Raw genomic sequence first — 27674 nt, 5'->3', positions numbered from 1 at the left:
TAGCCCCTTCACCATTCCTGGGGCCAGTGTCTGAGTATGAATACCAGAGGGCTGTCTCTGAACCCCAGAAAGATGGAAAATTCAGGACTCCATCATCTGTCTAATGGAAACCATAGGGTTCTAGAAGAAATCTCTGTACTTGACTGTTGTGAAGCTAGAATAGAGACCTCAGCCCATTATGCCAGGGCAGGAGTTGGGATGGATCCCAGATTGACTTAGCCCAGGCACCAAATCACCCTCTCTTGGGGTTTCTGGGATTGACACCAGCCTGCAACCCTCGAGAACATATCGATCCCTCCCCTTTTTTCCCTGACTCAGTAGTGCCACCTAGTGGGCCAGTGAAGTTATGCCTGCCAGGCTGAGCTGGAGCTGGTTTTAATAAGTTTGGCATAATCCTTGGTAAACAAGGTTTGGAGGGGAGTCTGCTCTGAGAACCCTCTTGATAATAGCACAGCAAGTAATGACACCTGTGTTATTTGTTTTTGCCTGTGCAGAGTTATTGAGAAAATCCGCAGAGCACACTCTCGTAGACATGGTGCAGCTGCTCTTCACAAGGTAAACCTGCTGCTGTTTGCTTCAGCCCGGCTGCCCAGGCCTCTTGAGTCTGCCTGCTTCCACACAGCCACGTCAGGGACCTGGCCAACCCCACAGCCACATCAGAGGCCACTGGGATTATGGAAGTGGGGTAGCTCTCTGGGTCCAGGGTTACTGAGCAAGGGAGAAGCAAGTGAGAGCTGATTTGGCCTCAGGGGGAGGCAGAGGGTTATTTAATCTAGGCCAGCAGACCTCATTCTGCTTCGCAAATTTGTGTCTGTGTCTGTGCAGGTAGCAGCTGGGAAAGGGAACCCAGAAAGGAAGCCAAATCAAAGGAGCCTGATTTCTGTGGGAGAGGGCCAAGGTTAGGGTGACCAGCAATTGTGATTTGCCTGGGACTGTCCCGATTTCAGCACTAAAAGTTCTGCATCCTGGCAAACCCCGTCCGTTCCAGGCAAACCAAGATGGTTGGTTACCCCTAGGTAAGGCCCTCAGCCTAGGGCCTAGGAGGCCTTTTTATACTAGGCCTAACTGCCGGTTTCCTGCACCTCCTTTCAACAGACTCACTTAAAGAAGAGTTGAGACAATGGCCTTAAACCTTCCCTTGGGATTTCTTTTTGCTTTCAAATCTATAGATGATAATCCTTATCATCTATAGACTAGACTGCCTTTGGACCCTGCTGCAAAGAATTTTTGGCTCCTCAGGCTCAGATTTACTGTTTTCAAAACCAACCTGCCTGTTAATTCTTCCCTTTTGCCCAGTCTCCTAGGGTTTTGATAGACTGCCCTCTCCCCATCTCTTGGCAGCAGTATTTGCCAAGTGAATATAAGCAGGAAGGAATCAGTTTCAGGATAAAAAGAGCCTCTACACTCCAAGGGCACTTACTCACCTCGCTGTCACAACTACCTCCTTTTGTCATGTCACACATCCCCCGATTACTGTGGCTCTTTGATGAAGCTCTGAAAAGGGTGAAATTAGTCTGCTTCTCTTTTGTAGCTTTTTCTAAGACACAGGGCATGCTCTGGCTCAGAGCACCTTTGGTTTGTGGCTGTCATGAAAGGGGACATTTGTCATTATCCCTGATGACAGTCAATGGATTCTCTATCTTATAGGTTACCTCAGTTTAAAGAAGAACCCAAGAACTATGTGGGGACCAACATGAAGAAGGTATGATTGAGACCTGATCTGCTGTCCCTCATCCAAATCTTAATCTCCCAACTTCAGTGCCTTGGGGTAACCTTGCTTAGCAAAGATATGCTTTTGCCTAGACAGGTCTGCTTGGAATCTAGAAGTAGCTCTCACTCCTTTAGTGAGAAATGTATTCTCTCCCAGATAAGTCCCTTCCCCAGCTTTTCCACTCTGGCCTATCTTTGAACCACCACATAAGCTGGTGAGCCAGTTCTTCATGGAAACTGCATGATACCCATCAGTCTTGGCTAAAAATGTATGTTGACAAAGATGAAAGTCCTGCCATCCCCTCAGTACTGCCATCCCCTTATCAGCAAGTAGAAGGCCTAGAGAAGCTATGTCCCAAATCCTACCTCACTGCTGAATTAGACTGGGCTGCTCATGCTTGTGCTAGTCTGTATTGAAGTGATTAGTCAAGCCTGACTCCAGACATTTAGGAACCAAAGGGTTCTTAAACTACTAGGAGAAGAATGGTGGGCAGGAGAATGGCTTCTTTCTATCTTTAACTGAAGCCCTGGACTTCACAGGCCTCTGATGAGGATTCCACTTGCAGCCCTAAAAGGTTCTACTTATGGAGATGACCCTTAGCTGTGTGGTGCATGCACCTGACTTTTCCCTCTCCCCTGCCATCCATCCCCATTCCTGCCCTGTGCCCTGTTGGTGTGTGTCTGAGTTTATTTCACTTTGTTTAAATCGTGCGTTTGCCTGTCTTTCGCAGATATCTCCATGTCTCCTCAGCAAACTGGAGCTAAGTAGTGGGGAGCAGACCAAAGCCCTGAACCAGTTAGAGAGGGTACTACTCTTTAAGAACCTCAAGGTCTCTCTCCCTCTCTCTCCCTTCCTCTTTTTATTTCTTTAAATGTTTATTTTTATATGTAATACCTGGGTCCCATTTCCATTGTGTAGAGCACAACTTACCCCTCCCTGGTAACACAGCACGGCTTTGGAAGACTTGCTTGTGATTGTAGCTTTGCAGTGCTGGGAATTCTCCTGGGGCATCTGGTTGCCTAGAGACAGGAGAAGGAAGCCTTGAACATCACATAGTTAGCCTAGAGAGCCTGGGGTCTGCTGTTATCCTGTGGGGAGGCTTAAGATCTATCATTTCTAGGGAAACTATAAGGGATCTTCAAGCAAGAACCTTCCCTCTTCTAGGTTCTCCTTGTCTCAGAGCTGGCATAGAGAGATTATGCACAGTCCTCAGCACTATCTGGATACCTGGACTGGATTTGGAGGGAAAGGGTAGTCCATCTAGTTGGGATCTTTTTTTTTTTTCTTGGTTACCATTAAAGGGGTCATTCCAAGGATTAGAACTCTAGATTGATGGAAAGAAGCCAGGTGCCAGGATAGCCCAGGACATGGAATACTTTGGGATCTGCAAAGATGCCCTTTGTCCTCTAAAAGTCAAGGTGTAGGGGAGCTTAGGGGAGGGATCCAAGCTAAAGATTACCCTAATCTGCATATACCTGCCTTAGGAAGAAAGGGGAGAGAAGGAGGTATGGGCTGTCTGGGCTATCCATCACAAGAGTGTGCATGCTAAAGGTGTGGTTGTGGACATACAGGTCATTGAAAATAAAAAACTCTGTGTGTGTACACCTAGCTAGATAGCCCATTGGCCCGCGTTCTCTTTGAATGCATTGTGTCATTTCATTTATGTGCTTGCATAGTCTCAAGCTGCAGCTCTCATTAGTGGCTATCCAGCATGTTGCCATGATTATTAACCTGGGACCTGCTCCTTTTTTGTAAAGCTTACACTGTCCTTTGGAATACAGAGTCATAGAGATAAGGTGGTATAGAGTTCCATGAATACCTACTGCCCACCCCACACCTTCAGACTTTAGGAGAGGGAGAACAGCCATACGTTTTAAGGGCTGAGGCATTTGTGAGAACTGGCAGCATCTTGGCCCCTACTCCAGTGAGGAGGCTGAGAACACTCATTGAAATGACCAGGTTGGAGCAAGCTTTGCAGAAGATAGAGAAGGAAATGTGAAAAGCTGATCCTCATAGGGGACGGAATCTCAATGACTGACTGGCTTCTCAGTGGAAGTAGGATTTCCTGGAGTCCCTGAAATGGGGGAGCCTCCTGGAGAGAAAGGCTACCTGATAAAAGTAGATCCAGTTCTTAGTACTTTTGGGAGCTCAGTGATAACTGCCAAAAGAGCCAGGAGGTCCCTCATTGATTTCTTGGCCTCTTGCCCTTCTGCATGTTTGGCAGACTTTTCTCCCAAACATTTTTTACCATGAACTTGATCAAGTTGAGCTCCAGTGGTTCCTGGAGAGAGGATCATTTTACTTCCTGCTTAGCCATGGTGCTCAGTACGCCTGAAGCTCGATTCTAGGCATATGACTGCAGGCGTTTTGGAGATGGAGTATCTGGAAATATAAATTCAGTGTGAGGCTGTTGCTATGTAACTAAGAGCTGGGGGAAGGAAGAGCTCAGCTCTTCAGCCTCTTCTTTATTGGAAGGAGCTATGAGTAGGAATGGAAGAATTATGTGGTTTCTAAGCAAAGAATCAAAGGTTACCCAGGTCCTGAGAGCATGGGGGAGCTTGAGGAAGGGAGTCTATCCCAACTATCAAAAGGAATTGAACAGGCCATGGATAATATGGATATATTCAGCCTTTAGGAAGAAGCAGAGAGAAAAGTGCTGCAACTCTCTCAAGAGTCATTCTAATGGTTCCTGGAAGAGCATTGCTATTACCCAATCCAGGAATGGTCTATCGGTCTAGGAATAGTTTAGAATGACTCTGTAGAGGGACTGAGTTCAAACCCCAACTGAGAAAACATCAGGGCTTAGAAAACAAAATGGTCCTAAACAAAGTAACTTTGACCTTAGAATACAGGGAATAAATAAAAACACAGATTTTAGCGTAGTCAACAGGTGATTGAGATTGTCCCTTGCCACTGAAAAGAAGCTATAGGAAGAGCAGAAATATAGCAAGAAGGGAGTAGAACAGAGTAAGGAGTCAAGGAATCAGTGGCCTTACCATCTGACAACATAAAACTGCATCTGGAAAGAACAATAGTGAGAGGGACAGATGTTCTCGTTGTTATAACAAAATTGGGAGTAGCAGAGAGCGCAGCAGCAGCATGACATGACCGTCTATCCTGAACTCCACAAAGAAACTGGGAGGCCACTCCTTCCTTAACACCAAGGAATGAGCTTTTGACTAGTCTGATACAGAAATTCCAGAGAGGGCTGGGCACGGTGGCTCACTCCTGTAACGCCTGTAATCCCAACACTTTGGGAGGCTGAGGTGGGCAGACCACGAGATCAGGAGTTTGAGACCATCCTGGCCAACATGGTGAAACCCCATCTCTACTAAAAATATAAGAACTAGCTGAGTGTGGTGGCATGTGCCTGTAATCCCAGCTACTCAGGAGGCTGAGGCAGAAAAATCACTTGAACCAGGAAGTCAGAGGTTACAGTGAGCCAAGATCGCACCATTGCACTCCAGCCTGATGACAGAGCAAGACTCTGTCTTAAAAGAAAAAAAAAAAAAAAAAAAAAATTCCAGAGAATAAGAGATATGTTAGCTGGGTGTGGTGGCTCGCACCTGTAATCCCCAATACTTTGGGAGCCCGAGGCAGGCAGGTCACCTAAGGTCAGGAGTTCAAGACCAGCCTGGCCAACATGGTGAAACCCCTGTCTCTACTAAAAATACAAAATTTAGCTAGGCGTGATAGTACACGCCTGTAATCACAGCTACTTGGGAGGCTGAGGCAGAAGAATCACTTGAACCCAGGAGGTGGAGGTTGCAGTGAGCCAAGATTGTGCCACTGCACTCCAGCCTGGGTGACAGAGCTAGACTCCATCTCACACACAAAAAAGAGAGAGATGTTTATGGTTTAGGCCCAGTCCACACAGCAATAAGAAAGCTAGGACCGGAAAGAATAGGCTCTCATAGTTGGATAAAACTACAAGTAGGAGGCTGCTCTACAAGCTAGTTGAGGAGGAAAGCTGGGAGACCTGTAGATCTGAGTGTCTGGGCAAAGGAGACCCTGCCCTTACCCTTTCTGCAAGAGGGTCATGCATCATCCACAGGACTCAGGATTTCCTGCTTAATGTAACACTCAGGACCCAGGGAAGCAGAGTGATAAGTATGAGGGCTGGCCCTACCAATGAGTAGCCCAAAAACAGAATGTCACTTTCCATATGGAGGCTGCCACACCAACCTGTGAAGTGGTAAATGTAGAAGCCAGGTTAGAAGAGTAGGAATGTGAACTGATGGTCTAAAGGCCTACTTTAGCACAAATACGGGGTATAGCTTGTTTTCTAGAGACCAGTAGGACTAAATGAAGGGAGATTTCTAGGGATAGAGTCTTAGTTTGAATATCAGTGCTAATGGGGTATGATATTTCCAGCTGAAAATGAGAGCAGGAGGCATGAGTGATTCATCCAAGTGGAAGAAACAGAAGAGATCCCCTCGGCCCCCACGCCATATGACCAAAGTTACACCAGGTTCAGAGCTGCCCACTTCCAATGGAACCACCTTATCATCTAACCTCACTGGTGAGTGCCCTGGACTGCTTCCTCTGATTAGACAGAAGAAGAACTCCTTTCTCTCTGAGGGCTTTTGAAATTTAAGACCAACCAACTGAGGGGCTTTGGTTTTTGTGCTGAGAACAAAAAGGAAAACTCCAGGTCAAATCAGACTGTGACCGTTCAGCAACTCTGCAGTGACTTAAGGTTGTTCTCCTTTCGGAGGGACTCTAACAACTTTAGAGATCAATATCTGAAAAGATAAGCTTGTAATCTGGGAAACGGAGCCCCTGGTACCATGGAGATTGTGTTTTGTTTTGCCCACAGCCTCTCTCTCCTCCTTCAAGCTTCACATACTTTTCTTAGCAGGTGGCATGCCCTTCATTGATGTGCCCACTCCCATCTCCTCTGCAAGTTCAGAAGCTGCCTCAGCAGTGGTCAGTCCTTCTACAGACAGTGGCCTGGAATTCTCATCCCAAACCACCTCCAAGGAAGACCTTACTGATCTAGAGCAACCTGGCTCTCCAGTGTACAGCACAGCTACAGAGCCTGGGAGCAGTGAGCTAGGTGTTCCCGAGCAGCCTGACCCCCAGGTATGGCTTTGATTTTTAAATGTCACTCTTCAATATCCTACTGTGGGAGTTGGCTTGATCCTTTGGATCCTTTATGCAGGACTTGGGTCAAAAGAAACTGGGGGTAGCTTCAAAAGAAGCTCTGATCTTGTTTCCCAGAATTGGCTGTGCTGCCTAGAAAACCCACAGCATGACTCACTGTGAGAGGTAGCTCATGAGATTGATCAAGTTATGCATACAGGTACTACTTGACAAAAGGGAAGGAGCTGGCCATTGCTTTTTCTGGAAGATAATGATCGAAATCCTAAGCCTGTGAGAGCCTCTGTGTCTCTAAGGTTCTAGTCACTGTAAGTCAGTGAAGCCTCAGGAGATGTTTTTCTGAGTCCTTCATCATACTACTGCCTGAGCCATCTTGCAGCGATTCATAAACCACTGATCTGACCCTACATCTGTAGCCCATTAGAGACAGCTTGGAAGATGGATACTTCAGGGGAGTAAGTTCCAAGTCGCTCTTGCCTCATCCTTCTTCCCATATCTCCCTGCTACTGGTCATAGCAGGAAGGGACCCATGTGGAAAAGTCCCAGTCAGCATCTGTGGAGTCCATCCCTGAAGTGTTAGAGGAATGCACGTCCCCTGCCGACCACTCTGACTCTGCCTCTGTCCATGACATGGATTACGTCAATCCCCGGGGTGTGCGCTTTACACAGTCCTCCCAGAAAGAAGGTGGGTACTCTGGCAGGCTCTGCCTGTTCACATCCCCCATTCTACCCACTAAGCTGCCTGAGCCTAGTCCATCTTAGACCAAGATACTGGACTACTGCCTGTTGGCCCAAGTTCTAGGCTATTTTCTAGTCAGGAAATGGAGTGAAGCCGTAAGACTGCTGGCATGGATGGAGCCCTTCACTAACTTATACTATAGGGAGGAAGTTTGATGGGCGATAAAAAGCAAGAAGGAAGAATAAAAAGCTTAGGACTTTTGACTGGGCGCGGTGGCTCACACCTGTAATCCCAACACTTTGGAAGCCAAGGCGGGTGGATCACAAGGTCAAGAGATTGAGACCATCCTGGCTAACACAATGAAACCCCATCTCTACTAAAAATACAAAAAATTAGCTGGGTGTGTAGGCATGTGCCTGTAGTCCCAGCTACTCAGGAGGCTGAGGCAGGAGAATCACTTGAACCTGGGAGGTGGAGGTTGCAGTGAGCTGAGATCACAGCCTGGGTGACAGAGCAAGACTCTGTCTCTAAAAAAAAAAAAGCTTAGGACTTTTAACAGAAAGGTAGGATCATCAATTCTGATATCCTCCAGAAGTAGACTAGTCTTACTTCCCCGGAAAAAAAAAAAAAATTCTTTTCCTTTTTTTTTTGGTTGCCCAGGCTGGAGTGCTGCTGCTCACAGCTCACTGGAGCCTCAACTTTCTGGGTTCAAGCAGTCCTCCCACCTCAGCCTCCCAAGTAGTTGAGGCTATAAGCATGCACCACTGCACTTGGCTACTTTAAAAAAATCTTTTGTAAAAGATAAAATAAATAAATAAAATAAAAATCTTTTGTAGAGATGGGGTCTCTCTATCTTGCCCGGGCTAGTCCCAAACACCTGGCCTCAAACAATCCTCCCACCTTAGCTTCCCAAAGCACTAGGATTACAGGCATGAGCTATCATGCCCAGCCCTTTTCCTCGAAGGGATCACTTATCTAAAATTACCTTGTGTAATGCAGAGCAGGCTAGCAAAAGCCAGCAGATTCATTGTTTTATAGTAGTCTCACTCTCCTCCTGGCCTTCCCCAGGCACAGCTTTGGTCCCCTATGGTCTTCCCTGCATCCGTGAGCTCTTCCGGTTCCTCATCTCCCTCACCAATCCACACGACCGCCATAACTCAGAGGTTATGATTCACATGGGACTGCATTTGCTGACAGTGGCCCTTGAGTCAGCCCCTGTAGCCCAGTGCCAGACCCTCTTGGGCCTCATCAAGGATGAGATGTGCCGCCACTTATTCCAGGTAAGACAAGATTAGCAGAGGGGCTCAGAGCCTTTCTCAAGGGCCAGGGGAACACAGGGAGGTTTGGCTGATTATGCAAAGAGTATAGGACCTAGGAGAGCATCTCCCTCCCAGTTGGCCAATAGTTTTAGTAAGAGGGTTCCAGTAATTCCCCAGGGACTCTGGCAGCCAGAGAGAAACATGGGAATGGCTAGATGTAGAGTTCCCTGGGAGTACTGGACCTCCCAATGACACTTTCACCTAATTTGCCTCTCCTGTCTCTCTTGGTTGAGCCATAAGTCAGCTTCAGAAACCTCACGTACAGGCTGGGCATGGTGGCTCACACCTGTAATCCTAGCTCTTTGGAAGGCCAAGGCGGGTGGATCACTTGAGGTCTGGAGGTCTAGACCAGCCTCACCAACATGGTAAAACCCAGTCTCTACTGAAAATACAAAAATTAGCTGTGCATGGTGGCATGTGCCTATAATCCCAGCTACTCAGGAGGCTGAGGCAGGGGAATTGCTTGAACTCAGGAGGCAGAGGTTGCAGTGAGCTGAGATCATGCCACTGCTCTCCAGCATGAGTGACAGTGAGACTCCATCTCAAAAAAAAAGAAATAACAAAACTTACGGCCTACCCTACTCTGATCTCCAGCTACTCAGCATAGAGCGACTGAACCTTTATGCTGCTTCCCTGCGAGTATGCTTCCTACTGTTTGAGAGCATGCGAGAGCACCTCAAGTTCCAAATGGAGGTGAGTTTCTTGACCTGGGAAGAAAAAGGGGGAAAAAATAGAGCGATATATGGCATCTTCAGTGGGGCCAGCTCTGTCATGCTGCAGGGGTAGAATTTAGGGGCTTCCTGTAGGAGAGTGCTTTTGGCCTCCAGCGTTCAGTTCAATCAACTGGCCTCTTTTGTGGAAAAGTTAAAAGGTGACCAGAGGAAACTGGCTGACCCCAAATATGAGAACTGGCAGGTAACCTCACCATGAGTAAGGCAAGTAAGTCAAGCCAGCATTGTCACTAAGTTGCAAAAAGGAACTCTAAATAGGACCAGGTCATGTTCACATAGAAGGCACAAAAAGGGCAAGAGGCAACTTGTCTGGGACCAGGTGTGGTAGAGCCAGGCCTTATCCTTCAACATGGGGGCCAAAGAGGAGGATGTATTTAGGGGATGGAATACCTTTGGGTGTCTCTTAATACATGCCTCTTGGCTGGGCTTCTGCGTCCTGTTTAATGTTCTTCTAATTTTTTTCTCTTCTTATCTTGAATCCTTTCCCAACCCAAATGGGAATTACTGGGTTATTGCCAGATGTACATCAAAAAGCTTATGGAGATTATCACTGTGGAGAACCCTAAAATGCCTTACGAGATGAAGGAGATGGCACTGGAGGCCATTGTGCAGCTCTGGCGCATCCCCAGCTTTGTTACAGAGCTCTACATCAACTACGATTGTGACTACTACTGTTCCAACCTCTTTGAGGACCTCACCAAGCTGCTGTCCAAGGTGCTGATCACTATAATTGACCTCTGGAAAGAAGGCTTTATAAAGGAAATCTCCCTGGTGGTGGTGAGGATGCTACCTACAGAGAGCGGAACATTTGAGAGCTGGGAAACAGAAAGAAGAAAAGCATTTTCTAAGGGCAATGTACAAGTTAAAAGAGGTTTTGGAAATTTTAGATAATGATCAGTTAAAGTGTGAAGTGTCCTCCTAACTGCGAGTCTAATGGATCTGTTTACTTTCCAGAATGCCTTCCCTGTGTCTGGTCAACTCTATACAACACACCTACTATCTCTTGATGCCCTGTTGACAGTGATTGACAGCACTGAGGCCCACTGCCAGGCCAAAGTCCTTAACAGCCTCTCCCAGCAGGAGAAGAAGGAAACAGCCAGACCAAGCTGTGAGACAGTAGAAGATACCCGAGAAGCTAGCAATAGTGAGAAGCATTTCTTTCTTTGAGGAACCCAGGATACTATGCTTATCCCTTCTCTACTCTCTGAGTCCTTTCTCATGTCCTCATATCACTTAACCCTGGGAAGCTCCCAATTCTGTTTCTGGAGTTTGGCCATTTGAATCATCGGCCAGTCAGGCAGATTAGCAGAACTCATGAACTTCTCCCTTTTTCCTCCTCTCCACTTTGGTTTTTTTACAGAACTATTATTTCTTTATGGCAAGAGAAGAGAATAGAAATTAAAGAATATAGCATTTCTGTCTCCGAAAGCTCCAGGCCCCACCGTCCCTCATCCCCAATATCTGCCTCTACTCTAATTAGTCTTCTTTAGCTCCCCCTTGAAATTTGAGGTTGCAGAAAATCAGGGAAAGTGACTGGGTAATCTCTTCATTAAATTAGAGAGTCTAATGCTTGGCTGGGACAGGGAATACTTATTTTGGCTTGGGTTTGTCCTGGTCATGTGGCACTCTGTGTGGGAGCATGCAGGTCTTCTGGGCTTGGGATTTAACCTTTCCTGCAGCTCTGCTTGGCTTCATACCCCATAAGTCTTCATGTATCTTCTTCTTTCTTACCAGCTGAGAGAGCAGCCAGCGATGGGAAAGCTGTAGGCATAGCCCCAGACATCCCAGGCCTGCATCTGCCAGGTGGAGGGCGGCTGCCACCAGAACATGGGAAACCAGGATGCAGTGATCTGGAGGAAGCTGGTGACTCTGGGGGTGGGTACTGGGTGTTCATGACCCTCAACTCCCTCACCTGGAAGGCCTGGTGGAGAGCAGAGGGAGGGAGCAGACACCTAGGATTGTAACTAAGCAAGCCTTGGTAGATTGCCATGCCTTCAGACTCAGAGAGAGGAAAGCAAATGTATGGACCCTCAGTTGATAGGACTTCCAGGGAAGTGGAAGACTGGTGAGAACAAGAAGATTTCTGAGGCTCCTCCTTAAAACTGGGGAATATGTTGGTGACCTTCCCAAAGTCCTTATCTGGGTAAAAGAGGTCTTACAGGCTTTTCCCTTCTCTTCTTCGTACTTCTAGCTGACAAAAAGTTTGCCCGGAAGCCACCTCGATTTTCCTGTCTCCTGCCAGATCCACGGGAACTAATTGAAATTAAAAACAAAAAGAAGGTACATACATATATTTCCCAGTGTCTGTCCACCTCTGTCTGGGTATCCAATGTAGGGTTTCCATCTTGGAGGATGAAGATGAGGCAGAGTCAAGCACCTCATTGTACAGCTTCCTGAGGCTAGTCTTTGAGCTTGTTGGGACTTCAGCAACCCCCATTTGATGCCCTTCCCTTACTCCTAAGCTATGTAGTTGAGCATACCCTATGTATGCCCTTAGGAAAATGCTATACCAATTGAGAGCCAAGTGTCACTGGTGGCAATGACAGGAGCCTTGGGAGTTGGTGTCCTGTGGGTCATCGAAGGTTACTGGTCATCTTCAGCTCTAGCATGATGATTGGCAATAAAGGGGAATTGACATTTATTCTGGTGCTTTAGTAGGGTTCAAATAACTGTTTGTACTTTGGGTTTCTTAACACAAAGAAAACCTAACCCTTTCTGGCTGGGTGCAGTGGCTCACACCTGTAATCCCAACACTTTGACACCTGTAATCCCAGCACTTTGGGAGGTCGAGGCAGGTGGATCACCTGAGGTCAGGAGTTTGAGACCAGCCTGGCCACGATGGTGAAACCCCGTCTCTACTAAAAATACAAAAATTAGCTGGGCATGTGGTGCATACCTGTAATCCCAGCTACTCAGGAGACTGAGGCAGGAGAATCACTTGAACCCAGAGGCAGAGGTTGCAGTGAGCTGAGATAGTGCCACTGCACTGCAGCCTGGGTGACAGAGTAAGACTCCGTCCCAAGAAAAGGAAACCTAACCCTTTCTTTCTGTTATTGCCAGCTTAAACGACTTTGGTTCATGTGTGCCCCTGATTGCATGACCATGACTAGATATACAGAAAGTTGAGTTGCCTCCACAATTAGTCCACTTTGTCCTTCAAACCCAGGGCATTAAGCTAGACAATCAAAGAATCCAAGCCAGGCTAAAAACAAGAGGCTTGCTGTCAACAAATGTCAGGGATGGATATAAAACTGGAGAGAAGAATTATCTAGTCTCTTTCCTCTACTTTCCCCCCCATCCTAAGTTAGAGGAGAGGAACTGTTTTATGTATCTTGAGCACTCAGGAAGGAGTAAAAAGGAGCTCATAAGCCAATTCAATTAGACATGAAGATGGGGGAAAGCTAAGGCCACTATGATCTAGCCTTAGTTCTGGAGTCACTAAGAACCACATCCTAGGAGTTTTAGGTGACCAGCTGTGGGTGGGCTCTGGTGGACTCCAGGTTGGCCTTGTCTGATTTAGTGGCAAAGCAGCTTCTATACCTCTAGTTTTTCTCCTGTAGCTGCTAATCACTGGCACAGAGCAGTTCAATCAGAAACCAAAGAAGGGGATTCAGTTTCTTCAAGAGAAAGGCCTCCTCACCATTCCAATGGACAACATGGAGATTGCTCAGTGGCTCCGAGAGAACCCTCGGCTGGACAAGAAAATGATTGGAGAGTTTGTGAGTGACCGCAAAAATATTGACCTGTTGGAGAGCTTTGTGAGGTGAGGAAGCTGTAAGAAATGTGGGATATAGCCAGGTACGGTGCCTCCCAGCACTTTGGGAGGCTGAGGCAGGCAGATCACTCGAGCTCAGGAGTTCAAGACCAGCCTGGGCAACATGGTGAAACCTTGTCTTTACAAAAAATACAAAAATTAGCTGGGCATGGTGGCACACACCTGTAGTCCCAGCTGTTCGGGAGGCTGAGGTGGGAGGATCACTTGAATTTGGGAGTTCGAGGCTATGGTGAGCTGTGAGACATTGGCTCAGAGAAAAAGAAAGAAAGGTGGGACATGGTTAGTGATCATTTGAAAGGGACAGAACATCCCTACCTCAAAGCAGTCTCTGTAAGTTTCTTCTGGAGACCCAGGTTGATGTTCTTCCTCTTCCCATCATTTATATCTGTTGGACCTGAAAGGGACTCCACTGAGATAGTTTGGGGAGCCTCTCCATTCTGTATGGAGTGCATTGCAAAGGGGAAGAGCAGGTTCCAGCGGGTGAGGGTTCTAGGCAGGAGTCTGTGGATGTAAAAAGTATTAAGGCTAGGGGTTGTGTTAAGGATGAACAGGAGATACTTCCCCTTTGCTAGAGACCTCAGCCTTCTCTCTTCCAGTAAGAGTAGTTTAGGAGGACAGTGACTAAAAGAGCCTGACATGTGCAGCTTACACATTTTTAGCCTCTTCATCCTTTCTTTCCCTATAGCACCTTTAGTTTTCAGGGTCTGCGACTAGATGAAGCTCTCCGCCTCTACCTGGAAGCCTTCCGTTTGCCTGGGGAAGCACCAGTCATCCAGAGGTTGCTGGAGGCATTCACAGAGCGTTGGATGGTGAGTTTGAGTGTCGGGCTGAGCCCAGGATCCAAGGTCAGTTTGACTGAGGGCTGAAGAATCCAGCTATTGTCTTTTTTTTTTTTTTTTTCGTTTTTTTTTTTGAGACAGAGTCTCGCTCTGTCACCCAGGCTGGAGTGCAGTAGTGCAATCTCAGCTCCCTGCAACCTCCACTGCCCATGTTCAAATGTTTCTCCTGCCTCAGCCTCCTGAGTAACTGGGATTTCAGGTACCTGCCACCAAGCCTAGCTAATTTTTGTATTTTTTAGTAGAGACGGGGTTTTCGCATGTTGGTCAGGCTGGTCTCAAACTTCTGACCTCAGGTGATCCACCTGCCTCAGCCTCCCAGAGTGCTGGGATTACAGGCATGAACCACCGTGCCCAAGCTGCTGTCTCTTAAAAAGGCAGAGAGCAACATCAGTGACCTTTCCACAAAGAGATCAGCTTCTATTAAGGAGTTGACAAGAGGCTGGCCGCTTTCTGGATGGCACCTTCCCTCTGTACTGGCACTGACCAGTGGGTTGGTAGTGAGGGTTTAATTGGCCAGAGAAGAGCATTGACACAGGCGGGATCTTTGCTTTTTCAGAATTGTAATGGCTCCCCATTTGCCAATAGCGATGCTTGCTTTTCCCTGGCCTATGCTGTCATCATGCTTAATACTGACCAGCACAACCACAATGTTCGTAAACAGAATGCACCCATGACCCTGGAGGTAAGCTTGGGTCCCAGTCAAGTCAAAGAAGACCCAGCACAGCTTTGGAGGTAGCAGGAAGGACATAAGATTTCCAATGGGCACAATGGAGGGGGTTCTGTTCAAGGGAATCAGGAAGGGCTGACAAACCTAGAAAAGGGACTGGGGTGGGGAAGTGGGTTTTTTCACTTACTTTTTCCTAAGTCCTATTTACTAAAAACCCAGGAGTTCCTTGGGTAGGGCTTCAGTATTGACACAAGGAGAAAAAACTTAAAACTGGCCTATCTCTAGGAGTTTCGCAAAAATCTAAAAGGTGTGAATGGAGGCAAGGACTTTGAGCAAGACATCCTGGAGGACATGTACCATGCCATCAAGTGAGTATACATAGAAAATAGTATAGTATCACTGTTAAGAAGAAGCACATTGCTTCCTTTCCCAGTTTTTAGACTCATGTCAGACTGCAGTGACTCACGTGCCCTGGATGTAGCCTCAGGACTTAGTTGGGCAGCCCCCTCTCTGCCAACTCCTTTCTTCCTTAAAGAAGCCTGAACAATATTGGGACTCTAGTACTCTAAGCCAGGGTCCAAAGTACTGCTCTTAAGTAGGATATCATGGCCTCATTTTCTGAACTTAAAACAGGTACGTTTTCCTGTCTAGCTCACAAGATGCGTTCTCTGTCTGGTAGAGAATCCAAGGTGGGCACTGGAGCATGAGGCCCAGGTTACAGGTCAGAAATGGGCCACTTAGTTCTTTACCATAAATCAGAAAAAGTAGAATTGTTCATCTTGTCACACCAAGTAAGAATGTGAGATTTTACTACAGAACTAAGGCCTCACTTAGAGGTAGGCCTTTGAGATTATAGGACACTTCCTTTCTTTCTCCCTGCTCCCACTGGTGGGTGGGAAGCAGACCACTGAGCTGCAGTTCTGATGGCTGCCCTCTCACAGTGGAGAGTGCTAGTATGGATGAACTCCTAGTCCTGATTTGGATCCAGTCAGGTTCAAAGCAGTGCAACTGCTCCTTCCTTACCTCCTGACAGGAATGAGGAGATTGTAATGCCTGAGGAACAGACAGGCTTGGTTCGGGAAAACTATGTTTGGAATGTGCTGCTTCACCGAGGTGCCACCCCCGAGGGCATATTCCTGCGTGTGCCTACTGCCAGCTATGATCTTGACCTCTTCACCATGACCTGGGGCCCCACTATTGCTGCTCTCTCTTATGTCTTTGACAAAAGCCTTGAAGAGACAATCATCCAGAAAGCTATCTCAGGCTTCAGGTAGCCCAGCTTTGGCCTTGGTCTTCCCCTCTCCCCACCTCTCTGAGCTAACATGGTTTTCTCCATGCCTCTCTGACTCCTACTCTTACTTTCCTTAGAATGGGGATACCCTGAGTTTTTGGAGGGAGGCTGAAGCTTGGGTAAGCTCAGTCTTAAACAGAAACAAGATTAAAAGGTTTCTTCCTGGGACTGACTGGGGAGGAACCCCATGAAACGGGACTTGGAAGGGCTGCTTGGCCTTCCAGTGACTCTGTTTCTGGGATGGGGGTAACGTTACAGGAAATGCGCCATGATCTCCGCCCACTATGGCCTCAGCGATGTGTTTGACAATCTCATCATCTCTCTATGCAAATTCACAGCTCTCAGCAGTGAGGTGAGCAGGTGCAGGAACTGCGTACTTGGAGCTCCAAAGGAGGACCTCTCTTTTAGCCATGGATCTATCCTTAGCAGCAGACCTGGTTGCCCTCAGCATCTTCCCTCACTGCCCCCACTTAAATATACCAGAGCTTAGGCCATTGCTGTTTTGCACACCCTGGGATAAAACTAGTGTTATTTCATGTAATGGGGATGGGAAAGGAGATGCAGGAATGGGGAAGGCCTTAACTAGGTTAACCCTTCCCACCAGTATTATGGGGGATTGAAGCAGAGCCAACAAAAGGACCCTGAGGGAACCATGATAGGCAGAGACCTAAGAGATTTTCCTTCCCAGACATTAGTTCAGCCTTAAGTCTCTTCTCATCCTCTTTTCTAGTCTATTGATAACCTACCCAGTGTATTTGGAAGCAACCCTAAAGCCCATATTGCAGCCAAGACAGTGTTCCATTTGGCCCATCGTCATGGTGACATCCTGCGGGAGGGCTGGAAAAATATCATGGAGGCCATGCTGCAGCTCTTCCGAGCCCAACTGCTGCCCAAGGCTATGGTAGAGGTAATTCTTAGTAGGAGACTAGTGAGCTGCAACATAGTATGCTATCTGTATGTAGAAGTAAATGGTTGAGAGTAACACTGGACCTGATGCCGGCCACAGCTCACCAGGAATGCCTCAAATGTAAGAACACAGATCTTGGGGAATAGCTGTAAAAGAAGGCTGGTAGATGCCATTGCCAGTCACCAATTGGCACAACAGTGTAGGGGCAGAGTACCTCAGGAGGAAATCAAGAGAACTTTGGTGGGTGGAGGCAGGGGCACAAAGGCAAAGGACATAAGGAAAGAAATCATTTTGACTTACTTTTCCAGGTAGAAGATTTTGTGGATCCCAATGGCAAGATCTCTCTACAGCGGGAAGAGACACCATCAAGTCGGTAAGAGCAGACCAGAGGCTCAGGGGCTTGGGGAGGGAGAGTCAGAACTTTGGGGCTCACCAGGTCATGTGCCCTTTTTCTACAGAGGAGAGTCAACAGTGCTGAGCTTTGTGAGCTGGCTAACACTGAGTGGTCCTGAGCAGTCTAGCGTGCGGGGCCCATCCACTGAAAACCAAGAGGCCAAGAGAGTGGCCTTAGAGTGTATAAAGGTAACTGCCATCCACCCCTGGTGACAAAGCCTAGATACCTTCCTATTAGACAATGCTACCCAGTGAACTGAAGAATAAAGTCCTCCAGGATTTGTAACCAGGGCTGACTCTGCCCTCTCTCCCTGGCTCTTAGGGACGTTCTGTTCCCTTTAGCCCTTGTCAAAGACCCCCCCCTCTCTCTTGTGCCCTCTCTAGCAATGTGACCCAGAAAAAATGATCACAGAAAGCAAGTTCCTCCAGCTGGAGTCATTACAGGAGCTCATGAAGGTACAGGATGAAAAAAGGAAAGAAAGATGGAAGAACTGGCTGAGTCTGGGAGGGGAGACAGGGACAGTGGTTCGCTTCTTTTCCATGCCTACTTTCCTGCTGCTGTTCCTCTTCAGGCTCTGGTCTCAGTGACACCAGATGAAGAGACATATGATGAGGAAGATGCTGCTTTCTGCCTAGAGATGCTGCTAAGGATTGTGTTGGAGAACAGGTAAGAGAAGGCAGATGAGGGCTGGGCTTGTACCAAAGGGATGGAAGCCACCTTGCTGAGTGGGCTCTGGGGAACCGTAGGCAGTAGGGGAGAAACTTACTCATCATATCCTTCTATTTAGGTATAATACCAATGAGTCCTGAAACGCCTAGGGGGCCTCTCTTGATGAGACTCTCTTCCTTCCTTTATGTCTACACAGGGACCGTGTGGGCTGTGTGTGGCAGACTGTTCGAGATCATCTATACCACCTCTGTGTTCAGGCACAAGATTTCTGCTTCCTTGTGGAGCGGGCAGTGGTGGGGTTGCTACGCCTGGCCATTCGGCTGCTCCGGAGAGAAGAGATCAGTGGTCAGGTAAGCAGAATGTATCTCGGAGAGTGGCCAGGTATATAAGGGATTAAGGCCACAGTGTCAATTATGGATATGGCCTGAGACAGAGAGTGCATTTAGTGCCCCATAGCATGAACCCAGTGACTAACCACAGGGCTGGTCCAATCTAACAGGTGGCATTGGGAGTGAGCCTGGAATGGCCTCAGGCATGGAGCTTATGCTCTGCAGCCTCAGCCTCCGGAGTGGCTAGGATTACAGGTGCACCACCATACCCTGCTAATTTTTGTATTTTTAGTAGAGACAGGGTTTTACCATGTTGACCAGGCTGGTCTGGAACTCCTGACCTCAAATGATCCGCCCACCTCAGCCTCCCACAGTGCTGAGATTACAGGCGTGAGTCACCGCACCTGGCCCAGGTGAGGCAGGAGAATCACTTGAACACGGGAAAAACAGAGGTTGCAGTGAGCCGAGATCCCACCTGTGTTCCAGCCTGTGTGATGAGACTCTGTCTTAAAAAAAAAAGAATTTGTAGACAGATTGCTAAGTGTTAGGGATGGGGGCAGGAAGAAGAGGTGGGTGTGGTTATAAAAGGGTAACATGAGCTGGCCATGGTGACACATGCCTGTAGTGCCAGTTACTCAGGAGGCTGAGTCAGGAGGATCACTTGTGCCCAGGAGTTTGAGGCTGCAGTGAGCTATGATCACACCACTGCACTCTAGCCTGTGTGACAGAACAAAACCTGTCTCTAAAAAAAGAAAAAGCTAACATGAGGAATACTGTTGTGTTGGAACTGTTCAGTGTGTTGTTTTGTGGTGGATACACAAATCTACACAGGTAGTAAAATTGTATAGAAATTAATACACACATAAATGCAAGTAAAACAGGAAATTTGAATAAGATCAGATAGTATCTTGATTACGATATTGCACTATAGTTTTGTATAATGTGACTATTGGGATAAACTGGGCAAAGTTATAAAGGACCTTTTTGAATTATTTATTTACAACTGCATATAAACCTATAATTTTCTCAATAAAAATTTCTATTTGAGGCTAGGTGCAGTGGCTCATGCCTATAATCCCAGCACTTCAGGAGGCCGAGACAGGAAGATCACTTGAGCCTGGGAGTTCAAGACCAGCCTGGGCAACATAGTGAGACCCCATCTCTCCAAAAAAGAAAAAATTAGCCAGGTGTGGTTACATGCACCTGTAGTCCTAGCTACTTCAGAGACTGAGGCAGGAGGATCACTTGAGCCAGGAGTTTTAGGTTGCGTTGAGCTGTGATTGTGCCACTGTGCTCTAGCCTGGGAAACAGAGCAAGACCCTGTCTCAAATTAATATGACATAACATATTTCTATTTGAAAAAAAAGACCAGAAGCAGTGTCCTAAATTGGGTTCTAGCCAAACTCTCTTCACTGGTCTAAGGAGACTGGTGGGGAAGAAAACTAGACAGGAAGCTGTGTGCCCACTCCCTGTTTCTTACCCCGACCCCACTCCAGGTACTGCTTTCCCTGCGCATTTTGCTACTGATGAAGCCCAGTGTGCTATCCCGAGTCAGCCACCAGGTTGCATATGGGCTCCATGAACTCCTGAAGACCAACGCAGCCAACATCCACTCAGGTGATGACTGGGCCACCCTCTTCACGCTGCTGGAGTGTATCGGCTCAGGTGTGAAGCCTCCCACTGCTCTGCAGGCCACAGCCAGGGGAGATGCACCTGATGCTGGTAAGCCCTTTCCCAGGGAGACTCAGGCTGGCAGATAAACAGTTATGCTCCAGGAATTGGGATAGGAAAACAAAACACAGGTTACTGCATTCAGCAGATTAAACACTCCTGGCTTCTGCCATCTGCTTCCAGAGCTTCTAATGCCGTCTGGCCAGTACCCATAAGTTAAATAGCATGAGCACAAATAAGCAATGCAGAAGGCTATGAAGTCAGGCTTGCTATTCTCTTGAGGACTGTTTTTCCAGAAACAGAAACTACTGACTTCTGTTTTTCCAGAAACAGAAACCCTGACTCTGCCCTTCTCCCTACCTGCTGTAGGGGCCCAGTCAGACAGTGAGCTCCCATCCTACCATCAAAATGATGTGAGCCTGGATCGTGGGTACACTTCCGACTCAGAGGTCTACACTGACCATGGCAGGCCTGGCAAGATACACCGATCAGCCACAGATGCTGATGTGGTTAACAGTGGTTGGTTAATGGTGAGTGACAATATGGGCAGCACTTGAGTCTTCCCCCTTTGACCTGTGGGAAGAATTCCTAGTCTTCTGCAAGGAAATCCACATAAGGGCTAAGCCTGGGTCCCCAGCTCCTCTGTGTACTTTACAGGTCGGGAAGGATGACCTTGATAACTCCAAGCCAGGGCCCAGCCGTCCAGGCCCTTCACCCCTGATCAATCAATACAGCCTAACAGTGGGACTGGACTTGGGGCCACACGACACTAAGTCTCTACTTAAGTGTGTGGAATCACTGTCCTTCATCGTGCGTGATGCTGCCCACATCACACCTGACAACTTTGAGCTCTGCGTCAAGACTCTCCGGATCTTTGTGGAGGCCAGTCTGAATGGCGGTGGGTCAGCTGATTAGGGGGCAGCTGGGGAGTAGCCATGCAGTTATGCAGGGGAGAGGCAGAGAGGGGAGAAAAGGCAGGGTATCTATGCCTATAGACTCGGAAATGTGACCCGAGTCTGGCTCTGCTCAGGATGCAAGTCCCAGGAGAAACGTAGCAAGAGTCACAAATATGACAGCAAAGGGAACCGCTTCAAGAAGAAATCCAAAGAGGGCTCAATGCTTCGCCGGCCTCGAACCTCCAGCCAACATGCCTCTCGGGGCGGGCAGAGTGATGATGATGAAGACGAAGGTGTGCCTGCCAGCTACCATTCGGTGTCTTTACAGGTCAGTCAGGACGTAAGTATGGCACCCTTTACTTCCTCTCCTCCCCTGCACCTGATACCAGGAGCCTGGGGGTGGCCAGGGAAAGCCAGGGCTGCGGGGAAGGGCCCATGTGTGCCAGCCCAGGCCCTGGACTACCACCTTTACAATATTCCCCTTACCCAAAACCACCTGTAAATCTTTATTTGCTTAAATTTATTTTTAAACTAAGGTTTACTTATTATTTTTTGAGTAGCTTCAAAATATACAAAAGGGTAAACTGATAAAATTAAGTTTCCAATCCATTCCTGTCCCCAGCCACTGAGTTCCCCTCACTAGAGGCAGTCGCCAGTCACCAGTTTCTTGTCTGTCCTTCCAGAGTTCCTCTGTGTCTGTTCAAAGGCATATAAAATTAATTCTGTGAGCAGACTTTATATCACTAAATTGATGGAGAACCAATTGCCTTAAATACAATAACCATAGAAGAATGATGAAAGTAAAAATGTATTAAATCTGGCCAGACACTACTGCCCATCAAAGCCTCTGAGCCTGAGATTTTGTTTTAAAAATGAGATTGCCAGGTATGGTGGCTCACACCTGTAACTCCAGCATTTGGGGAGGCTAAGGTGGGAGGATCACTTAAGGCCAGGAGTTCAAGGCCAGCCTGGGAAAAATAGTGAGACCCTGTCTCTACAAAAATAAAAATACAGAAATTATCCGGGCATGGTGGCACACATCGTAGTCCCACCTACTGGGGCAGCTGAGTAGATGGGAGGATTTCTTGAGCCTGAGAGATCCAGGAGGCAGTGAGTCATGATGGTGCCATGTACTCCAGTCTTGCACAGAGCAAGACTGTCTCAAAAAATAAAATAAGGCCAGGTACAGTGGCTCTCACCTGTAATCCCAGCACTTTGGGAGGCCGAGGCGGGGGAACCACAAGGTCAGGAGATTGAGACCATCATGGCCAACATGGTGAAACCCCATTTCTACTAAAATACAAAAATTAACCGGGCGTGGTGGTGTGCGCCTGTAGTCCAAGCCACTTGGGAGGCTGAGGCAGGAGAATCGCTTGAACCCAGGAGGTGGAGGTTGCAGTGAGCCAAGATTGCACCACTGCATTCCAGCCTGGCAACAGAGCAAGACTCTGTCTCAAAAAAAAAAGAAAAGAAAAATTGGGCCAGGCATGGTATAATCACATCTGTAATCCCAAAACTTTGGGAGGACTATCACTTGAGCCCAAAAGTTCAAGATCAGCCTGGGCAACACGGCAAAACCCCATCTCTACAAAAATACAAAAAAATACCTGAGCATGGCAGCACACACCTATAGTTCCTGCTACTGACAAGGCTGAGGTGGGAGGATCACCTGATCCCAGGAGTTTGAGGCTGCAGTGAGCCATGATTGTGCCACTGTACTCCAGCCTGAGTGACAGAGAAAGACCCTGCCTTAAAAAATAAAATTGAATTAACAACATGAGGCTTTCTCTGTCAGCAGGTGTGAAACAGAATTGAAAGTATTTTTCTCACTGTAAGTCAGGATTGTGAAATACTCAGTCCACACACCTCCTGAGGCTTTCTCTGTCATCAGTCATCCCTGACTTGGAGAGTCCTTTGCAAGGACTGGAGCAACCAGGAAGTCAAGTCAAGGGAAAGAGTAATGAGGGGGTGAGGTATGGCATGATTGGTGCTAGAGACCCCTTGAGGACTCAGGGACAGTGAGTGGGGAGGGGGAAAGGGATCCACCAGACCTAACCCCACTCACGTCTTGTCCCCTCCTGTGATCCTAGTTGCTAGACCTGATGCACACCCTGCACACGCGGGCAGCCTCTATCTACAGCTCATGGGCGGAGGAGCAACGCCACCTGGAGACAGGTGGCCAGAAGATCGAAGCTGATTCTCGCACCCTCTGGGCCCGCTGCTGGTGCCCTTTACTGCAGGGTAAACCAGGAGGGGCAGAGGTAGGGAGTTTGGGGAGCACCAGGATCAAGAGCCCTGAAGGATCCTGACCCTGCTCTCGCTCTCAGGTATTGCCTGCTTGTGCTGCGATGCCCGGCGCCAGGTCCGGATGCAGGCACTGACCTATCTGCAGCGAGCACTACTTGTACATGATCTACAAAAGCTAGATGCCCTGGAATGGGAGTCCTGTTTTAACAAGGTAGGACTTCCTACTGGTCTTAAGCTAAAGTTCAAACCCTAAGAAAAGAAAAGCCAGGCAGCCTGAAGAGCCCCTAATATGAGTCCTCAGCCTGCATCATACCTTCCCTTCTGCTCTATGCTCATCCACCCAGTTCCTGGCTTCTTGGGGCAAGGCTGCCAGCTGACCCTGATAGGGAGACATGGCACATTACCCCCACCAGGTGCTGTTTCCTCTACTTACCAAGCTCTTGGAGAACATCAGCCCTGCAGATGTGGGCGGGATGGAGGAGACCCGGATGAGGGCTTCCACACTGCTCTCTAAGGTACTGCTCACCACCCTCTCCCATACCTGCCTTTTCCCAAGGAGGGAAGCCAGGGCTTCTGGCAGGACCTAGAGATGCAGTGTAGGGGCTCACGACCCCCAGCTGTGTACACTAAGCAGGACCTAGGGACCTGAGAGGATTCTGGACCTAATCTCTTAAGATTCTCATGCAAGATGGGACAGGCTTAGCCACCCAGTCTCAGAGAGGGGTCCAGGGGCTCCTACAGTCCCCTCGGCTGAAGGGGGCTGGTGGGCTGTAGGTCTTCCTGCAGCACCTGTCTCCACTGTTGTCGCTGTCTACCTTTGCGGCCCTCTGGCTCACCATCTTGGACTTCATGGACAAGTACATGCACGCAGGCTCCAGCGACTTACTGGTATGTTCTACCTGAGCTCGACTGCCTGCCTCCTGTCCCACCTGCTGGAAGGACTTACCCTTTCCCCCTTGGTAGCTGCCTCCCTTCACCATACTCCCCCATGCCCTCTTTCCTATGCTCATGGCCCCACTGCCACCTGCAGTCAGAGGCGATCCCTGAGTCTCTGAAGAACATGCTCCTGGTGATGGACACAGCGGAGATTTTCCACAGTGCAGATGCGCGAGGAGGCGGCCCCTCAGCCCTCTGGGAGATCACCTGGGAGCGCATTGACTGTTTTCTGCCTCACCTACGAGATGAACTCTTCAAGCAGACTGTCATCCAGGGTAGGGGGCTCAGCCCAGCTTTATCAAAAAGAATCCCCTAGCTGGGCACAATGGCTCATACCGGTAATCCCAGCATTTGGGAGGCCGAGGTAGGTGGATCACTGGAGGGCAGGAGTTCAAGACCAACATGGTGAAACTCCATCTCTACTAAAAATACAAAAATTAGCCGGGTGTGGTGGTGAAGGTTTGTAGTCCCAGCTACACAGGAGGCTGAGGCAGCAGAATTGCTTGAACCCGGGAGGCAGAGGTTGCAGTGAGCTGAGACCACACCACTTCACTCCAGCCTGGGTGACAGAGCGAGACTCCGTCTCAAAGAAAAAAGGCCAGGCACAGTGGCTCACGCCTATAGTAATAGCACTTTGGGAGGCTGAGGCAGGCAGATCACAAGGTCAGGAGTTTGAGACCAGCCTGGCCAATATGGTGAAACCCTGCCTCTACTAAAAATACAAAAACAATTGGCCAAGTGTGGTGGTACGCACCTGTAATCCCAGCTACTCAGGAGGCTGAGGCAGGAGAATCGTTTGAACCCAGGAGGTAGAAGTTGTAGTGAGCTGAGATGGTACCACTGTACTCCATCCAGCCTGAGTGACAGAGCAAGACTCTGTCTCAAAAAGAAAGTCCCCAAAGCTGAATTCATCATCTGTGCCCCAGGTGGGTGGAAAAGCTGTTGGGTAGCTAGGTCTCTGCTGGAAAGAAAGCACTAAGAGGTGCCATCTCGATTCTCTACCCTCTCTAGACCCCATCCCCATGGAGCCTCATGGACAAAAGCCTCTGGTCTCAGCCCACCTGACTTCTGCTGCTGGTGACACCAGGACACCTGGCCATTCACCTCCCCCCCAGGAGACTCCATCTGAGCTGGGAGCCTGTGGTGAGTCTCTCTGGACTAGCCTGACAGGCACTGGGTAGCAAGCAGGGGGCCTAAGAGGAGGCCCAAGGGGGCATGGGAATACTGCTGAGCAGAGGCTGTGAGCCGAGGTGGCTGTGAGGCCGCCAGAGAGTCCTGTTGCCACTCTTCCCATAGGGAAATGGCAGGACCATAAGCTGTGAGGAGCTAGCTGCTTGCCATCTTCAGGCTTAGGAGAAGGCTGGGTCAGGGACTTGGAATGAATTTGCAGAGGTTACCTTTCAGAGATTCTAGTAGAGAGTAACCTGGCATCCAGGCACAGCGGTTCACACCTGTAATCCCAGCACTTTGGGAGGCCGAGGCCGGCAGATCACCTGAGGTCAGGAGTTTTGAGACCATCCTGGCCTACATGGTGAAACCCTGTCTCTATCAAAAAATACAAAAATTTGCTGGGCATGGTGGTGCACACCTGTAATCCCAGCTACTAGGGAGGCAGAGGTGGGAGGATCACTTGAACTTGGGAGACAGAGATTGGAACCCAGGAGGCAGAGATTGCAGTGAACTGAGTTTGTGCCACTGCACTCCAGCCTGGGCAACAGAGCAAGACCCTATCTCAAAAAAAAAAAGTAGCTTGGCAAAGGAGGTTAGAAGGTGGATATAAGGTAGCTGAACATGGGCCGGGCGCGGTGGCTCACGCCTGTAATCCCAGCACTTTGGGAGGCCGAGGCTGGCAGGGGGTCAAGAGATCAAGACCATCCTGGCCAACATGGTAAAACCCCTCTCTACTAAAAATACAAAAAAATTAGCTGGGTGTGGTAGTGTGCGCCTGTAATCCTAGCTACTCAGGAGGCTGAGGCAGGAGAATCACTTGAACCCGGGAGGTGGAGGTTCCAGTGAGCCGAGATCGCGCCACTGCACTCCGACCTGGCAACAGAGCAAGACTCCATCTCAAACAAAAAAGGTAGCCGAACACTGAAATGAGTTCTGAGGGGAGACTCCCAGCTTTTTAGCCTGGTGGGGTAGGGGCGTGTTGCTGACAGGAAAGTAGAGGAACAGAGATTCTATAGGCAGCCAGCTGAGCAATGTGAGTTGTCTTATGCCAACAAGGGAATCTGACTGTAGCCACCTTGCTTTTCTACAGACTTCGAGAAGCCTGAGGGCCCCCGAGTCGCCAACAGCAGCTCCCCAGGATCACCTGTGGCCTCAAGCCCCAGCAGGCTGAGCCCCACCCCTGATGGGCCTCCAGCCCTGGCTCAGCCCCCTCTGATCCTGCAGCCCTTGGCCTCCCCATTGCAGGTGGGTGTGCCACCCATGACTCTGCCCATCATCCTCAATCCTGCGCTCATCGAGGCCACCTCACCAGTGCCCCTCCTGGCCACACCCCGCCCCACAGATCCTATACCCACCTCTGAGGTCAACTAAGGCAGGTCACTCAGAGATCAGGACCAGTGCTTCCCACCAGGCTTTCCTTGGACCCTGTGGGCCACAGGCTCTTCAGGTCAAGTCAGAGCTGCTGTCGCTGCCACTTGGATGGGGACCTGAAAAAGAGAACTTTGATAGCCCCAGCTAAGACCCCCCCAGTCAGCTGTGGGACCTTTTTCCTCCTCTGTGCTCCATTCCTGGAGGTTCAGCCTGAGAGTGCACTTAGCTGTCATCTGCAGCCTCTGCCTCAGCCCAGCACTCTGAGGAGGCATTGATGTGCCGGCCCTGCAGTGCCTGCCCACTGTCAGGAACTGAGAACCAAGCCCAACCACTCTGCACTTTGTTCCCACTCCCGTTAGCCCTGGGCCACCTCCTCCAGTTCTTCCTCTTTTACCAAGTAGTTGGTCAGTTTGGAGAGTTGACTGGTACCATGGAGGGTAGACAGGTGGGGGACTGCCCACAGGAGCATGTACATATGGAAAAACAGGACAACAATAGACTTTTTATGATATAATAAATGTCTTAGTACCAGCATCATTGCCTCTCCCTCCTGTTTCCTTCTTGAGCTTGTGGGTCAGGGCACCATGTTATCTGGATGCTCAGGGCTTGGGCTTGCTGTGAGCAGAGGTAATTTGAGGCTGAGCCTACCTAACACTGCCTCCCCCGCCCCACCAGATGCTAGGCCTGGGGTCAGGATTCCTTCACTGCTGCTGACCCTACCCTGCCACAAGGTGTACCCTTGTCATCACAGGTGTGCCCAGGGGCTTGGGCATTGGCTTGGGCAGTTGTCATCTTCCCTATTCCAGGGGAGATACATGAGACAACTTGGTGTGGGTGAGAGGGAAGAGGAGTCTGGGCTTAGTTGTAGTTACTCAGAAGTCTCCTCTTCTCTCAGATACATCTCGCCGTCCAAGAGCACAAAATAGCTCTTGGGGTTTCAGATGAGCCCAAGAGCTCGAGGCTGCAGTG

At 48.9% G+C, this 27674-nt stretch overlaps 1 protein-coding gene across 19 annotated transcripts in view; it reads left to right on the top strand.

Annotated features, from left to right (window-relative positions):
* Positions 1–27239, top strand: part of GBF1 (golgi brefeldin A resistant guanine nucleotide exchange factor 1) — a 142621-nt gene extending 115382 nt beyond the window's left edge. For 2 of the 19 annotated variants that reach the window (XM_064373944.1, XM_012439483.2), the window contains exons 7-40: positions 495–555; positions 1648–1702; positions 6086–6233; positions 6573–6796; positions 7334–7499; positions 8562–8773; positions 9407–9505; positions 10063–10257; positions 10498–10687; positions 11278–11418; positions 11735–11823; positions 13104–13306; positions 14004–14127; positions 14714–14839; positions 15110–15192; positions 15858–16094; positions 16374–16467; positions 16846–17022; positions 17331–17395; positions 17481–17604; positions 17800–17871; positions 17988–18082; positions 18282–18435; positions 19911–20136; positions 20455–20615; positions 20743–20983; positions 21116–21321; positions 23072–23222; positions 23309–23439; positions 23642–23743; positions 24003–24116; positions 24259–24439; positions 25176–25307; positions 26425–27239. In XM_064373944.1, coding sequence (XP_064230014.1) covers positions 495–555; positions 1648–1702; positions 6086–6233; positions 6573–6796; positions 7334–7499; positions 8562–8773; positions 9407–9505; positions 10063–10257; positions 10498–10687; positions 11278–11418; positions 11735–11823; positions 13104–13306; positions 14004–14127; positions 14714–14839; positions 15110–15192; positions 15858–16094; positions 16374–16467; positions 16846–17022; positions 17331–17395; positions 17481–17604; positions 17800–17871; positions 17988–18082; positions 18282–18435; positions 19911–20136; positions 20455–20615; positions 20743–20983; positions 21116–21321; positions 23072–23222; positions 23309–23439; positions 23642–23743; positions 24003–24116; positions 24259–24439; positions 25176–25307; positions 26425–26705 — 5060 coding nt within the window. In that variant the 3' untranslated portion in view covers positions 26706–27239. Of the gene's footprint in view, positions 1–494; positions 556–1647; positions 1703–2441; positions 2541–6085; positions 6234–6569; positions 6797–7330; positions 7500–8561; positions 8774–9406; positions 9506–10062; positions 10321–10497; positions 10688–11277; positions 11419–11734; positions 11824–13103; positions 13307–14003; positions 14128–14713; positions 14840–15109; positions 15193–15857; positions 16095–16373; positions 16468–16845; positions 17023–17330; positions 17396–17480; positions 17605–17799; positions 17872–17987; positions 18083–18281; positions 18436–19910; positions 20137–20454; positions 20616–20742; positions 20984–21115; positions 21322–23071; positions 23223–23308; positions 23440–23641; positions 23744–24002; positions 24117–24258; positions 24440–25175; positions 25308–26424 lie in introns of all 19 variants that reach the window. The other 17 variants (XM_064373945.1, XM_012439484.2, XM_064373943.1 and 14 more) reach the window with 16 other exon arrangements.
* Positions 27240–27674: the final 435 nt, after the last annotated feature.

Source organism: Aotus nancymaae, unplaced genomic scaffold (assembly GCF_030222135.1).
Source record: "Aotus nancymaae isolate 86718 unplaced genomic scaffold, 86718_ANA_hifiasm-v0.15.2.pri h1tg000010l, whole genome shotgun sequence".
NCBI lineage: Eukaryota > Metazoa > Chordata > Mammalia > Primates > Aotidae > Aotus > Aotus nancymaae.
This window is presented reverse-complemented; position numbering and strand designations above follow the sequence as displayed.